This window comes from Penicillium samsonianum, assembly GCF_028829775.1.
Source record: "Penicillium samsonianum strain IBT 33392 chromosome Unknown utg000003l_segment0_segment0, whole genome shotgun sequence".
NCBI lineage: Eukaryota > Fungi > Ascomycota > Eurotiomycetes > Eurotiales > Aspergillaceae > Penicillium > Penicillium samsonianum.
This window is the reverse complement of record NW_026643261.1, coordinates 5,017,207-5,032,030: the sequence shown is the minus strand read 5'-3', so window position 1 is coordinate 5,032,030 and position 14,824 is coordinate 5,017,207. Positions and strand designations below refer to the sequence as shown.

The window sequence follows — 14,824 nt, the reverse complement described above, 5'->3', positions numbered from 1 at the left end:
ACTAGGAGCTCAGAAAGGTGCCAAATCCACGCGAAACTCAGCGTTTACTGAAAAATGAGACTGTTGCTGCGCGGGTGCGAGTAGGTTCTGGCTCAGGGGCTGGTGGGACTTCTGAAGTGGGTGTGGTCGAGGGGCTGAGAGACTCGGAAGATGATTGCCGCGAGAGTTGGGCAAGTTCGCCAATAAGTCTGGAGGGATCAGCATAATTTTTGTTTAATACGAGCATATATTTGACTGACCTGTGATGCTCGCTGTACCAATCATCATTGGCTGTTCGGATGTGCTTAAGCTGTTCCTGCATGCTTGCCATCTATGGAATACATTAGTCTCTGTATACGCTAATATAGTCTTCGTAATCATGTGAATGGGTGGAATGCGGGAAGATCTGATGAGTAGGAAGACTTCTTCAATCGGGGATCTCCCACCGTTCCCTCAATGGATGGGCCTAGGTCCTCACCTTCCGTTGTGGCTGGACCCCCATCTTCAGCGTGCTCGCTACCCTCATCAGCCGTCGCCCACCGGCTAGCCTCCAAGCCCGAAGAGCTGCTCTTCTCGCCACTGTCCGCCTTCAGAACTGCGAGCTCGGTTTCGAGTTCGCGGACCCGTCGCCTGCTGGCAGAGATGTCGGAATCAACATCGCCAAGCTTGTTGAGGAGACCCATGTTCTTATCGATCTGATCGTTCAGGTCACGTTCACCAGCTTCAAGCTTCTCGGACAAGGTCTTGTTTTGGTTCTTGCAATCAACGAGCGAGTCGGAGATGGTGGCGTTATCGGCTTTGACCTTGAGAAGTTGGTCGCGGGATTCAGAGAGCTGCTTCATAATCGACTCAAGGTGCGACTTCTGGCTGTCCGAGTCCTTGGCAAGCTTCTCGAGTTCACCCACCTGGGCGACGGCGGCTTGGTACTTCTCTCCAAGTGCAGCATGGTCAGCCTGGATCTTGGCGAGCTCAGCTGAGTAACGACCCTCGATGTCCCTGGAAGCAGCGGTGGCAGATTCCTGTACCGCAATGTGGGCCTTCTCAGAGTCAGCAAGCTTAGCCTGCAGATCAGCGACTGTGGTCTTCAAGTCATCCAGAGCGGAGGTGTCTTGGACGGCAGCCTTGGCCTGAGACAACTGCTCGTTGACACTGGCCAGGGCTGTATCGTGAGCTTTCTGGAGATCGTCAATCTTGGTCTTGTTAGAAGCTTCGAGCTCCTCCCTGAGGCCAGATAGCTTGAACTCGTGCATAGTTAAAAGCTGCTCGATTGCCTTTCCGTGCTCGGCATCGATCTCAGCAGCCTTGGAGGTTTGAACAGCCTCAATCTCAGCTTGCAGCTTGGCCTTGGTCTCTTCGAATCCCTGCTGCAGCTCTGCAATTGCCCTGCTGTGCTCAGCATCGACGTCAGCAGCCTTAGAGGTTTGAACAGCCTCAATCTCGGCCTGCAGCTTAGCTTTGGTCTCTTCAAATCCCTTTTGCAGTTCGGCGATTTGCTGCTCGTGAAGCTCGGCATCAGCTTTGCTCGAACTCTGCAAAGCGGCAAGCTCGGCTTGCAACTTTGCCTGAGTCTCTTCGAATTGATTCTGAAGTTCGGCGGTCTCCTTTTCGCGACCCTCGGTATGGGTAGCAATCTCACGAGCGTGGCTTTCAAGTACCGCCTTCAATTCAGCCTCAAGTGACTGAACCCGGGTGGCGTGGGTAGACTCCAGTTCCTTGCTTGTGGCAAGCAACTCATCGTGCTTCTTCTGGAGATCACTCAGAGCGCTGTCATGGGAGCCCGATGCCTCCTTGGCCCGCTCCAATTCGGATGCGAGCTGAGCAGCATGCTCAGCCTTCAAGTCTTCCAGAGCCTGTGCGTGCTTTTCAGACACACCGGCAGCCTGCAAGGTGTGTTGCTCGAGAAGGAATACGGCTTCTGCGGCCTTCTGCTCCAGAGCCTTCATCTTGTTGTCCTTCTGAACACCCTCCTGCTTGGAGTGGTCTTCAACATCCCGTAGAGTGCGGTGGATAGCTTCGGCTTCGGCTTGCTTGCTCTGCATCTCCTCGAGCAGGGCGTTGATTTTCCCAGTTCCAGTGGACAGCTGCAATTCCAGCGACTCACACTTCTGTCGAAGAGCGTCAATCTCCTGGATGGCAACGTCTTGTGCAGAGACGTTACCCTCATCCAGAGCACGGCGGGACTCGCCGAGGGCATTCTCGGAAGCCTCCAGCTTTTCTTGTAGTAATTTGAGTTCTGCTTCATGCGCTGTCTTAAGCTCAGCAACGGCATCTTCTTGTCCCTTCTGGGCAGTGGCCTTAGACGCCTCGAGGGCATCACGGAGTTCCTGGAGTTGGGTGGTGTGTTCTACGCCACTCGATTCCGCCGCCGCCATGGCATCCGCGTGGGAAATCGAGATATCACTGATAGCCGTTTCATGTTGGACCTTGAGGCTTGCGATAGCAGCTTCATGGGCAGTCTCCAACTCCTCGACCTTTGATGACAATTCAGTGGCCGCGGTGTCGCGTGCCTCCTGGAGCTCACTTTGAACCTTCTCAAGGGCCTGCTTAAGTTCAGTGATCTCTTGATCCTTCTCGGCAATCAAAGTATTCTGCTCAGAGCTTTCCTGGGTAACAGACTCGGCCGCAGCAAGCTTCGCCTCGAGGGAGGCTACTTGCTCTTGAAGACCAGAGACACTCTCCTGAGCAGATTCCTCTGCAGCACGGACCTCCTGCTCCTTGAGCGTATTCAGCTTAACAATCTCCGTGTTAAGGTTCTCCATGACCTGATCACGGCCCTTGAGTTCTCGGTTGAAGTGTTCGAGATCCAAAGCTTTCTCTTCCTCCAAGGCAACCTTCTGGAACTCTATTTCTTTCTTCAGAGCACTGATCTGCTCCTCAAAGTGAGTAGCAGCAGACTTATACTCTGCCAGCTCTTTTTCGATAGCCTCAAGCTGAGTTTGATGTGTCGACTTCAGCTCGTCAAGAAGGGCAACTGTCTTGTCGTCCCCTTGCGCCGCGGCGGATTGTCTAGCTTCCTCCAGCTCCTTTTGCGAGCTCTCCTCCAGCTCTTTGCGTTGGGACTCCGCTTCGTCTAATCGCGCTTGCAGGGCCTGGAGCTCTTCGGCGTGAGCTGATGTCAACTTCTCAATCTCTGCGGTGTGATCCGCGCGAATAGCCTCTGCGGCACCAGCATCACCCAAGGGCTCTTCGGCCGAGACAGAAAGCCGGCTGAGCTTCTCATTGACAGTCTCCAATTCAGTCTTTAGAGCAGCGACGGTCTCCTCGCTCTCTGTGAGCTTAGTCTGAAGGGCCTGCAGCTTCTCGGAATCACCAGAACGGCCAATTGAGCCAGGAAGCGTACTCAATCGCCTCTTAGGGTCAGCTGCAGTGGCAGATTTAACGGTGCTCGTAGTCGAAGTAGGCCGAGTAGTAGCAGGTCTAGTGGTGGAGGTGGAAGTAGCAGTCCGGCTTGCAGGTGTCGTCGATGAGGTCAGCCTGCCTACGGGCTTGCTTGTCGAGGTCGCGGTGCGCGCAGTTGTAGTGGCGGGCTTCCTCTCGGGGGTGGTACCAACAACACTCGATCTACGATCGATGGAAGACGAGGTAGGTTTGAGAGGAGCACGGGTGGAGGTGGTACCGGCCATGGACATGCGCTTCGCAGTACCAGAGATTCCCCGCCTCTCATCTCCCGAGCTCGCCACAGAACGAGGCTTCTCATCTGCAGAGCTGCTGACTGACATGCGAGACCGGTGGGACGAGATAGTCGAGGTGCTCAGCGGCTTCCGGGTGCTAGTCGTAGTCGGGGGGCGAGTGGGAGGTTTGTTCAGCGTGCTGGTGGTCGTGCGGGTGGTACCCATCGTGGGTTTCGATGCAGAAGACGAGGTGGGTCGTTTGGTGGTAGCTGTTCCAGATACAGGACGCTTCGCGGTACCAGGGCTATCCTTAGCTGGAGAGGCCACGGGGCTTTCCTTGGAGACCTCGGGGCTGGGCTTAACCAACTCTTCGCCTCCGGAGACGACGCTCGACTCTATCGGTGTAGCTGGGGGCTCATTTTCATCGACCTCCACAGGAGCAGGGGCGACGACCGGTTCGTCGTTCGATGACATATTGGTAGGTTGTTCGGGATTAATGTATTAAAGAGGGCAAACTTCGTGGTAAGGTTCAGTTGGCGTGTACCAGTGAGCTGTCTGCAAAAAGCGTTGTCAGTTGTCAGCTCTGGTAGAGTAAATTCAAACCCCTAAACACATGATTGTCCGGTATGTTCTCAACCCCAGATTCTAGCTCTTGAATTCATGCAACTCCAATGAGCTCATCAAGAGCCTGTAGCGTGCTGAGTACAAGCTTAAAATCCCATTGTCCCAGTCGCTCAAGGTATTCCAACTGTGCCCATGGCAGCTGAGTGCCATTGTCCAGCTCAACCGAAGCTCTATAAACAAACATGCAGAAAAGAGAAGAATGTACTCACGCGCCGCACAACCGTTCCAATTTGGAATTTTTCACAATTACTCGAAAACTGATATCCAGACCAAGAGAAGTCCAGACCAGTTTTTTAAAAAAAAAAAGCAAATAAACCGACAGAAGCAAATGGTGTCAAGATGCTTTGGGGAAGAAAAGGGGAAAGCGGGAAAAAGAGAAAGCGGTGTCGATTTAGGAGGGGGATCGCCGCTCTATACTTTGTTGGCTTTCCCTATAGACCACCCCCCTAAATGGGTCGTGCACCCGGGGTATCTCCTTACATTGTCTTACACTGTTTTTATTTCTAAATGGTATGAATACAATATAGACTGAGATCGGTCTTGTATGTTGATTATTTGTTTTGCAGCTTGGTATATATTCACTACAATACATATGTAGTCCCCCGAAGCCTCGACAACCTTCTCATTTTCGTACCACCTTGGTAGGTACCCAAGATGTCTCAGAATCAGAAGTCAGGAGCCCAAGGACAAGATTTCTGGTGATGCTATAACCAGCCCTGACTATCCCACCAATATCGACCCTATCGGACTTTTACCAAAATATATAGTACACTGCTTCTCCTAAGGATAAGTAAGGCTTCAGCCGAGGCATGTGTTGACATAGGTGGTTGATAGTTGACATCCATGGATATTCAAAACAATGTCTGCACATGTGTGGTTCGCGATTTGTGGTTCGCGGAACCCCACATAGACTTCTACGATATACATCGATACTTGAGCCGAAAGTATGCAAGGTTCAAATCTTCTGGTTTGATCTCTATGAACTCCGTTCTCGCAAAAGGGGTATTTTGAAATAAAATCTACTACACAATGCCGCCAATATCCCACCTAATCCTGTCTCTCCCATCTTTCGATTAGGTCATGGATCATCCAACCCGAGTTTGGCGGCTTGGCCCTGGATATGTTGCAAGATGCGCTCGGAGAGCTGACCGCCGATTGTGTTGTCACACTTGATATCGATGTATCGATCTTCCCCTGTTGATACCGTCAGAATAGCATATAGGAGATAAATGAAAAGTCTTACCCCCATATAATTGTAAGCCATCATGGAGTGCAATCTTCTCTGCATAGGTCCACCGTCCACAAGAGATATGGCTGTCGACCTCTTCCAACTCAAAGTGCCTGTACGGTGGAGGGCGTTGGGGGATGCGATGAGGTGTCTCACGTAGCCGGCCGTCTTTCAGTGCATCCTTAAGAGTCTTCACGTGTTTCATCACCCTTTTAGAATGAGCCGTCACGCTCCCACTAATTTCATATTGCATCTGGGCAAGAGAAGAAATTCTATCACAGCACCCCCAAAGCAACTCCAGGATAATGCAGAAATGTCGCGCTCCCCGATCATTTATAGTCTTGTAGGTCTTGAATCCGAGTATGATCAGGTCAATCAGTCGGGGAACAATATGGGCTTCAAGCTGATTGACCAGATGTGCACCATCGTCTTCATCCTCTGGGGCTTCGGTGTAAATGATCCACTGGTTCTCTTTAAAGACGCTGTTGGCGATGAGGCTGCACTGGTTTTTCAAGGAAGAAGCTGAAGCAGGATCCTTGGCCATTGTTTCAAATAGACCTCGTAGCCGCTGAATGAGTTTTATGATACCCCTGAAATGCTCTTTCGTAGAGGGATCAGCGCCGGCCTTTAGAATTTTTCTTGTTCTGCGAATTTCTTCCCAGGTATTCTTGAAACCAGATTCTTTAGTGGCCTCGGTTAGCCACGTGAAGATATCGGAGCGAGTGCTTTGATGGTCCTGATTTGGGCGGGGTGGCTGGATTGCTGATGTCTCTGGTACTTCCTGAAGCTGCGACGAGGCATTTTGAGATTCTCGAGCATTTGCTGACACGCGACTTATATGTGTGCCATCCCTTTGCTTTCTTGGTGTGCTCTTGGGGATTTGTACCTCGAGAGTGTCTGCATTTGCGATCTGCTGGGTGGGTGTTGAATGATTGCGGACTTCAGCTGGAGAATGATCATCTTCCTGTTCTCCATCTTCATATTTGGATCCGTCTCCAGATGAATCGTCTTGTGCGTCTCTAACTTCCTCTCCAGCCTGATCATCTGCCTCTTCTTCATCTTCATATTCGGGTCCATCATTGTCTTGTGCATTTATAGCTTGGTATCCAACCTGATCATCAGCTTGATCCTCATCTTCGGCTGGGAACAGATCGACTAGTCCGGGGAACGGATCATGTTCAGCCTGGCGCTGAAGCTCGTCCCGGTTATCATTCAATTCCTCCTCTCCACTACCACCGGGTCGATTTTGAATTGATTCGGACTCGCTATCGCCTGACCCGGATTCGTCGTTGTTAGGCCCGTTGTCTTCTTCGTTATCGGAAACGTTGGGAGGTGAATCCGGTCGCGTGAATCTAGACACTGTACGGTTTCTCAAACTCAACCGGCTTATATTTTTTGGTTCGGTTTGAGGGGTCTTTCGGGATTTTGGAGGGGAGGGGGAGATAGGAATATCAAAGACATTGGTATGGGTGGTGCGACGCCTCTTGGGTTCCTGTATATTGGTGGTATCGCGCCCGAGCGCATTGATGCTATTCAAGAGTCCAAGGCTGTAGTCGGTAGATCGATTGTTGGATCTTTTTGGCGCCATCCTCAAAAACGCGTGAGGAAGTTAAAAAGAAGGCAAGACGCGGTAAGGGAGGGAGCTCTGGTGGAGCCCGCAAATAACATCCCGCTTCCCCTCCAACCTTCTTTCCCTCATCTCACTCCAACCTCGGATTTCCTCGTTCAGCAAACATGGCTAATTACCCAATTATTCGTGTGTTGTCTACCTTAGACTCCTCTACGGCTCACATTTTTATCAAACCGAAAAAAAGATCAACGAGTCGCAAGATGTATCGACTTTCCTGACCTCCAAGGCCTATACTGATATCATGACGTGGGTACTACAACTCAACCGATCTATGTTTCCACTCAAGGTGGCAGATGACACTATACAAACTTGGACCCTCAACAGCGATGCGATACAATACTCTGCTCCCGTCCGACAATTGCAGCGACTTCTCTCGAAACTCGAAGATATCATAGAGGAGGTCCCACCAGATACGGGCCCGCGGAGGTTTGGAAATATAAGCTTTCGAAGATGGTCTGAGGTGGTCGAAAGTCGCGCATCTGACCTGCTGAGGGAATGCCTACCGGCTGACCTCTTGGATAGGCGATCATCGGATGAGGGCGCAACGGCGGAGACGGAGTTGAAATCATATTTCTTGGGCAGCTGGGGAAGTGGCCAGCGATTGGACTATGGTACTGGTCATGAACTGAGCTTCCTGGCTTTCCTGGGTGGAATATGGAGGCTGAATGGATTTCCCAACGCCGGTCCAGGCGTGGAGGAACGAGCTATCGTGGTCGGGGTGATCCATCCGTGCGTCCACCAAGAATCTGTCACGCCCGATATGCTTCGTCCCTTACTGACTGTCTTCGCCTAGATACCTGGAGCTTATCAGACTACTCATTAAGACATACAACCTTGAGCCTGCTGGCTCCCACGGCGTCTGGGGTCTTGATGACCATTCCTTTGCCCCTTATATCTTTGGATCTGCACAATTATCGCCTGCAATCAATGATTCTGACTCAACTCCCGAAGAAGGCTCACTTCTTAATGCACCTGATCCGGGTGGCGTCGCCAATGCAAAAATTGTTGAAAGGGAACGCCAAACTAATCTATATTTCTCCGCTATCGGGTTCATTTATGATGTGAAAAGAGGCCCATTCTGGGAGCACAGCCCCATGTTGTTCGATATTTCTGGCATTCGAGCTGGCTGGGGCAAGATCAATAAGGTTCGCAGTCTTGATAATCAGTGGGGATGTTCGCGCTGACCGGTCACACCAGGGAATGATCAAGATGTACAACGCGGAAGTTCTCGGAAAATTCCCCGTGGTACAGCACTTCCCTTTCGGGTCTCTATTCAGCTGGGACCGTGATCCAAATGCCCCTGTGCCCCCTTCCACGGTTCATGCCACATCTGGTCCTCAGGCACGCCCTGTTGCCCCAGATTCTGGCCACCCTTCTGTTGCCGCTACCCGTCCTATGCCTGGAGCCGGCACCCAGGCTCCCTGGGCTAAGCCCGGGGCAGGCACGCAGGCTGTTCCCCCGATGGGCTCCACAGCAGCCCCGTGGACTGGGGTAAGAAGAGAGGGGGTCCCAAACTCGACACCTGGCGGTGCGAGCAGAGCTCTCTCTGCTCTTCCAGATACTTCAAGGATGCCCCCAGGCCCTATGGCACCGACCAGAGCACCTTGGTCTGCTCAGCCTCGGCCTTCGCCTTCACAGGATGGAAACGCCGATGCGCATACCAAGGCTCCCTGGGCAAAATGATCATGAAGAAAAAATAAGACGAATACCAATCAATGTACACTGTTGCACTCTTGTAACCACTAGTTCCTGTATCAATTTGTAAACACCCATAAACCCGAAGCTGACCCTGGGTGCTGTTTCCAAGGTTCTCCCGAGTCCTGCCAGTGCGTTAGTAATCTTGGATTAATCCCGACCTCGGGAGGTCTCGCCAGAACTATTGCTCTTGGGACTAGAAATATATTTTAGTAGCCTCGGTTCCACATCAGAAACTTCTCAGGGCTCGAGAATAATGCTTGCAACGCAAGCATATCGCCCCGGGGATTCGTGATTCGGCCAATACCGGACCGAATAGGTTCTCTGGGCAAATCACGGCGATAGTTGAGGGCCCAATGCCAAGGAAAAAATCGGGCCGGAGTCCACTCCATGCCAAGCCCTCGGAATCAGTGCTGCCTTATTGCCCATTTCATTCAGCCTTGGTTTGGGGCGAAGTGATTATTTTCACTTGTTACACTGATCCAAATAGTCAGATTATAAGCACGGCCCACCGTCGTAGCGTCATGAATTGTCCATCTCGGACTGACGACACCTTGCTGCATGATGGGTGGAATCAGAACCCGCGCTTCCTTTCTCCTGACCTAACTACCCGCCAAGACCTCAATGGCATCTCAAACAGCCGCGAGAACAAAGACGATGAGTCTGGTCCGGGCACTTTGCGGGGAACCTCTGATTGGAAGGGCGTTCTTCCGCTAGAGAAAAAGGATACAGGGAATCACCTTAGCGCGGGGCGCGAGGCGTCCCTGACAATGTCAGGTATGAACACCAAGCATATATTTTCTAAGTAGTAACATACCCTTCTAACGAGTGAACAGGACGCCTCGCTCCCCAAAATACCTACATTGGAATTGGTCAGAAAGGACTGAATCCAAATAACAATGTTTTTCCATCATATCAGAGTATCAAGGATTGGGCATTGTGGCTCCTCTCCGTGCTTCTTGTCTCGGCAGTCATTTCATTCGACAGTCTGAGGCGGTATTTCACACCTAAACCTCTCATACTGGAAGCACCTGCTGTACAACAGTATACAGAGCCAGTCAAACGATCAAGTTGTGCTCAGGGAGGTACCCGCGGTGCATACGACCTACCTCTGCACGTTGCGGCCCTCTTCATCATCCTGGCCACTTCAAGCATTGCGTGTGCATTCCCCATTCTTGCAACTCGATTCCCACGAATGCATATCCCACCCGCATTCCTTTTTTTCGTCACCCATTTTGGAACTGGCGTCCTCATCGCCACAGCATTTGTGCATCTCCTTCCGACGGCGTTTACTTCGCTGGGAGACCCATGTCTATCTAATTTCTGGACAAAGGACTACCCAGCCATGCCGGGCGCCATTGCCTTGGCTGGTATATTCTTCGTTACAGTCATCGAAATGGTATTCAGTCCAGCCCAGAGTATCTGCCGTGGAGGAAAGCAGGTTCCACCCGAAAGGCCAGCTTCCTGTCCTGCGGATGCGAGGACAGCTTCAATTCCAAACCTTGATGTCCCTGCATATCCCGAAGACTCTAGAGTGCCGAGCTCGCCCTCCGCTGGAATGGATGGCCGTCATTTGCGAGATATGGGTCCGCTAATTGGAAGGTCTGCGAGCATAAGCCGGGCTATCAATCGCATGGGCGAAGGCACTGAAGATATAGTTCGAGTTGCGTCTGCGTCTGATGTTCGAACTCATCACGAGAAGGATAACGGGGCTATCCAGACAGATGTGGAGCGTCATGACGATACCTTTGCCTTAACCCCTGAGCAGAAGCAGAAGAAAGAGACCATGCAGGTCTACCTTCTTGAGATGGGCATTCTTTTCCACAGCGTGTTTATCGGCATGTCACTCAGTGTATCGGTTGGCAGTGAGTTTGTGATTCTGCTGATTGCAATTGTATTTCATCGTGAGTTCTCCGTCTGCTTGAACGGAGCAGTGCATTTGACTAACTCAACTACAGAAACATTTGAAGGCCTGGCGCTTGGATCCCGCATTGCCTCACTTCCCTGGTCAGAAAAGCAAATCCAGCCCTGGATCATGTCCCTTGCGTACGGATGCACGTAAGTTAAAGCCCCACTCGTTCCGGACTCAACGGTGCTGACAAAGGTCTAGCACCCCAATCGGGCAGGCTATTGGTCTCGCAACCCATACACTCTACAGCCCCGACTCGGAGGTTGGTCTGCTCGTTGTCGGCGTCATGAATGCCATGTCAGCTGGACTTCTGATTTTTGCTTCGCTAGTGGAGTTGATGTCGGAAGACTTTCTCAGTGACGAGAGCTGGCGCATCCTCCGTGGGAAGAGAAGGGTTTATGCCTGCATCCTGGTATTTTTGGGTGCTTTCTGCATGAGCATCGTCGGCGCCTGGGCCTAAATGCTCCAGGTGTAGATGCTCTGGAATATCTGGTCTGTCACAGGCTGGACAGTCGGATTCGTCCGTCAGTAGAATCGAAACTGGTCTAAGTATTGAGTGAAGCCTATATATAGAACATTGGTCGATGGCGCTATTAGAATTGGCTTTTCAGTATATATTGCAAAAGAAATATAGATATCGGGGAGGGGTTCAGTTGCGAGTCCCAGTGTCATGTTCGTCAGAGTGGCATGAGTGTGTTGCATCTCCCCAAGACGAGTTCAATAGAAGAGAAACCAAAGAAATATGGTTGTACCATGATATTAGAATATCTTGTTGGATAGAGCTACTCCACCACTATACCCCGAGACAAGCCGAGGGAAGAGACTTTGATGGTGAAGGGCTGGCATAGAAAACGTTGGAAGGAGCAAAAAAAGAATCCACCCCAATTACCCCTGGCGAGCATCGAAACCCTGACCCAATCTCACCATTGCTAAGCTTCCCAATGCGATATCAGCCGTGGTCATTTTTCCACCCAGCAATCAGATGACTCGTAGTGTCTGAAGTTCCAAGAAACCATAACATTTCTGCAAGACTTTCAAATTGAGCAAATAGAACCGAGAAAAAGTAAAAGAAGGTTGTCAGTCTGAAATATTCGCTCAATACTGGGGAGAAAAGACTTGTCGTTTGGCTTGGCAGATAGAGGCGAGATCTTTGTCCAATCCTAACCCTTACTCCTGCACATTCCTGAGATAACAGCCACCAAAACTGTCCTAAGTAAGGCATAGTGAGTCTGGAGCACTCCAACATGGGTTAGCTCAGACGTGAATATTGAATGCGGTAAGAGTTTCCGGTCTCTTTATCTCATCAGCGCTACGGCTTCGTTCCCGACCCTCCAATCAAAAGTGTTCTAATCATTGGATCATCAGGTAATGTGGCTTATACTCAGACATTATATGAAACTTTATCAAAGGTAAAAGCCACCCACTGTTAATATCTCCCGTTAGGTACACCAAGAGACCCAAAGACGGCAAAGAGGCGAAAGTCAAATCACACCGGGGCATTAGGGATGCGGGGAAGTGGATCTAACGTCTCGAATGAGATTGTCGGTATTCACTTTATTCGTGGAGGAAGTACTTACTTTCATCCATATCAATGACATCCATGGTTATATACACCGGTTTATTATATCCCTTGCCCCTCAATGTTTATTTTATTTCAGAACTATAAATCAAGCGTTTCCCCGATGGAACTTTGCACTATCATCTGCACGATTCCCCACTCTTTTATACTAGTTATGCAACAAAGATCTTTTTAGAACCATGTCTGAACCTGATACCTCTACCAATGTGTACAAACACGAGAAGGATATTGTCAAAGACGATACCAATGGCCTTGAACCGATAGCGACCAAAGGGGAAGCGGGCGTAGGAGAACTGGAAGAGACCAGAAATGGTCAATTTCATCGCTCGTTCTCGGCCCGCCAGGTCCATGTGAGAATCCAGTGGCGGATATTAGACAATCTCTGTTTGAACGTGTCTCACCATCTAGGAAGATCATTTCTTTAGGATCCAACATCGGCAGTGGTGTGTTCATCGCCACTGGAAAAGCCCTGGCCACCGGTGGGCCAGGCAATATGGTCATTGCCTACACTATGGTCTGCACGTGTGTATGGGCTGTGCTTCAATCACTCTCCGAGATGACCATCGCGTTCCCCGTCTCAGGAAATTATATCGACTATGCGGATCGTTGGGTCGACCCAGCTCTGGCTTTTGGTGCAGGATTTGCAGAGTGGCTTGGTATGTGGGAGGAACAGTGTGAAATAGCCTTGGAATATCTGTCACTGACTGCCAGCTAGGTTGGACGGCCATCGTCGCATCCGAAGCAGGATTCTTCAACGTGTTGGTTCAATATTGGGCTGAAGGGTCTATTCCATTGGCCGCGACAAGTAAGCATCCACACCATAAGCTGTGACATTTGCTAATGTCTTTAAGTCACTATCTTCTTGGTCGCCTGCCTGGCCATTTTCGTTCTGCCAAACAAAGTCTTCGCTTGGTTTGAATACGTGACATCTTTGATCAAAATCGTTATCTTCCTCATCATCATCGTTCTGTCTTTGGCGCTTGTTCTAGGAGCTGGACCTAAGGGCTCTATACATCATGGAGAGACTTGGACCACACTTCCCCCATTCCTCAACGGATTTTCTGTATGTTTCCCATAAGCCCGCTTCAGAGCTTGGACTGATGAATTCAGGGATTTGCCAACTGTGCACTTCTTGCCACATGGGCTGTTGGCGATCAAGTGTTTATTGGTATTATGGGCGGAGAAGCCGAAAGTCCCCGATTCTCCATGGCCCATGCGACGAAGCTCGTACCATTCCGAGTCAACTTTATCTATGTGATCAGCGTTGTCTTCATCACACTATTGGTCCCATCAGATGATAATCGCTTATTAGGCGGCAGCGGTGTCGCAGCCTCGCCTTTTATTATCGCCGTTCAAAATTCCGGAATCCCAGGCATTCCCTCGCTGTTGAATGCGGGAATGATATGCGGTGTTCTGGCGATTGCTGCTGAGGCTGTATACCTTTCGTCAAGAATCTTGAGAACCATGGCTCATCAGAAACTGATTTGGGAAGGCCTTGCCACTGTAGACTCTAGGGGGCGTCCCAGATTGGCATTGATAATTACCTCGCTGGTCGCAGTGGTCTTGGGATACATCCAAATTGCCGGTGAGCATTCCACTCAAATCATTTGTCAACTCAAGCGTATACTAAAAAATATCAGCTGGTGGTCTGACCGTTTTGAACTGGTTGATCTCAATCACCAGTGCCTCTTTCTTTACCAATTGGATCATCATTTCCTTTGTCAACTGGCGATTCCATCGCGTGCTGAAAGCACAGAATGATCCGCTTTTCACCGAGATATACGCCTGGAAATCCTCACTATGGCCCCTCGCACCGGCATGGCTGATGTTTATCTCTATCTTCCTGCTGGTTTGCTGTATATTCCTTGGCATTAAACCTCCTGTAAGGCCCCATTCATGTCCTATGGAATGATTTGAAGAAGTTCCTTGCTGACTTTTCAATGTTCACAGGGAGGTACCGGCTTTACTCCGTCAAACTTCTTCCAATACATCCTCGGAATTTTGATCATCTTCGGTTTCACCCTCGGATACAAAGTTATTTACCGAACTCCATGGCGAGATCTGAAGACTGCGGATTGCAGAACTGGTCGACGTCCCTTGTCAGTTGAAGAAATAGCTATGCTTGATGATTACTACCGACAACCGGCCTGGCGAAGGTTCCTAACTTATGTTCAGCTATGGTAATTGATATTGCGATATGTACTTGGAACTGCTTTGTGCTCAGCTGGCTTCAATTTACTGTAGTTTCCCATCAATTTCTTCACAAGACACTACTGGCAATGTCGCCGAGTACTTATCTCTTGATCTCCAAGTACATAGAAGGAGCAAAACATTACTAATTTTATACAATTTTAAGCTAAATTTACTATTAGTCCACATTTTTATAGTACCTAAAGCTTTTAATCTATTTATTAAATATTAGTTGATATGAATTTTAGTAGCGAGCGGCTATAAGTTTCTCCTAATACTAATATATAAGTAAAAATTAGTAATTTATGGAAATAAGTCAGTATTTTATGCATCTATCTTAGGTCGGTGCTATAACTAGCACTTAGTGCCGCAGCACCAT

At 49.9% G+C, this 14,824-nt stretch overlaps 6 protein-coding genes across 6 annotated transcripts; 3 read left to right on the top strand and 3 right to left on the bottom strand.

The window, feature by feature from the left end:
- Positions 1-37: 37 nt before the first annotated feature.
- Positions 38-4,064, bottom strand: N7471_005525 (M protein repeat protein; the record flags this gene model as incomplete). Its single annotated transcript, XM_057278244.1, has 3 exons — positions 38-188; positions 240-310; positions 426-4,064. 3 exons carry the CDS (start codon positions 4,062-4,064, stop codon positions 38-40), a joined length of 3,861 nt encoding a protein of 1,286 aa, XP_057137854.1.
- A 27-nt stretch (positions 4,065-4,091) lies between these two features.
- On the bottom strand, positions 4,092-4,625 carry N7471_005524 (uncharacterized protein; the record flags this gene model as incomplete). The annotated part of the gene is given in 3 exon segments (XM_057278243.1): positions 4,092-4,145; positions 4,424-4,471; positions 4,485-4,625. Coding segments are annotated over 3 exon segments (243 nt in total), but the record flags the coding sequence as incomplete, so codon positions are not given.
- Positions 4,626-5,292: 667 nt separating this feature from the next.
- N7471_005523 (uncharacterized protein) lies at positions 5,293-7,030 on the bottom strand (the record flags this gene model as incomplete). The annotated part of the gene is made up of 2 exons (XM_057278242.1): positions 5,293-5,408; positions 5,458-7,030. The coding sequence occupies 2 exons, from the start codon at positions 7,028-7,030 to the stop codon at positions 5,293-5,295; spliced, it is 1,689 nt and encodes a 562-aa protein (XP_057137852.1).
- Positions 7,031-7,313: 283 nt separating this feature from the next.
- Positions 7,314-8,755, top strand: N7471_005522 (serine/threonine-protein phosphatase 2A activator; the record flags this gene model as incomplete). The annotated part of the gene is made up of 3 exons (XM_057278241.1): positions 7,314-7,801; positions 7,866-8,217; positions 8,270-8,755. 3 exons carry the CDS (start codon positions 7,314-7,316, stop codon positions 8,753-8,755), a joined length of 1,326 nt encoding a protein of 441 aa, XP_057137851.1.
- A 536-nt stretch (positions 8,756-9,291) lies between these two features.
- Positions 9,292-11,136, top strand: zrfD (putative plasma membrane zinc ion transporter; the record flags this gene model as incomplete). The annotated part of the gene is made up of 4 exons (XM_057278240.1): positions 9,292-9,544; positions 9,604-10,671; positions 10,726-10,825; positions 10,878-11,136. 4 exons carry the CDS (start codon positions 9,292-9,294, stop codon positions 11,134-11,136), a joined length of 1,680 nt encoding a protein of 559 aa, XP_057137850.1.
- A 1,298-nt stretch (positions 11,137-12,434) lies between these two features.
- Positions 12,435-14,439, top strand: N7471_005520 (uncharacterized protein; the record flags this gene model as incomplete). The annotated part of the gene is made up of 7 exons (XM_057278239.1): positions 12,435-12,605; positions 12,668-12,911; positions 12,971-13,060; positions 13,107-13,318; positions 13,366-13,840; positions 13,896-14,137; positions 14,206-14,439. 7 exons carry the CDS (start codon positions 12,435-12,437, stop codon positions 14,437-14,439), a joined length of 1,668 nt encoding a protein of 555 aa, XP_057137849.1.
- Between the last annotated feature and the right edge of the window lie 385 nt (positions 14,440-14,824).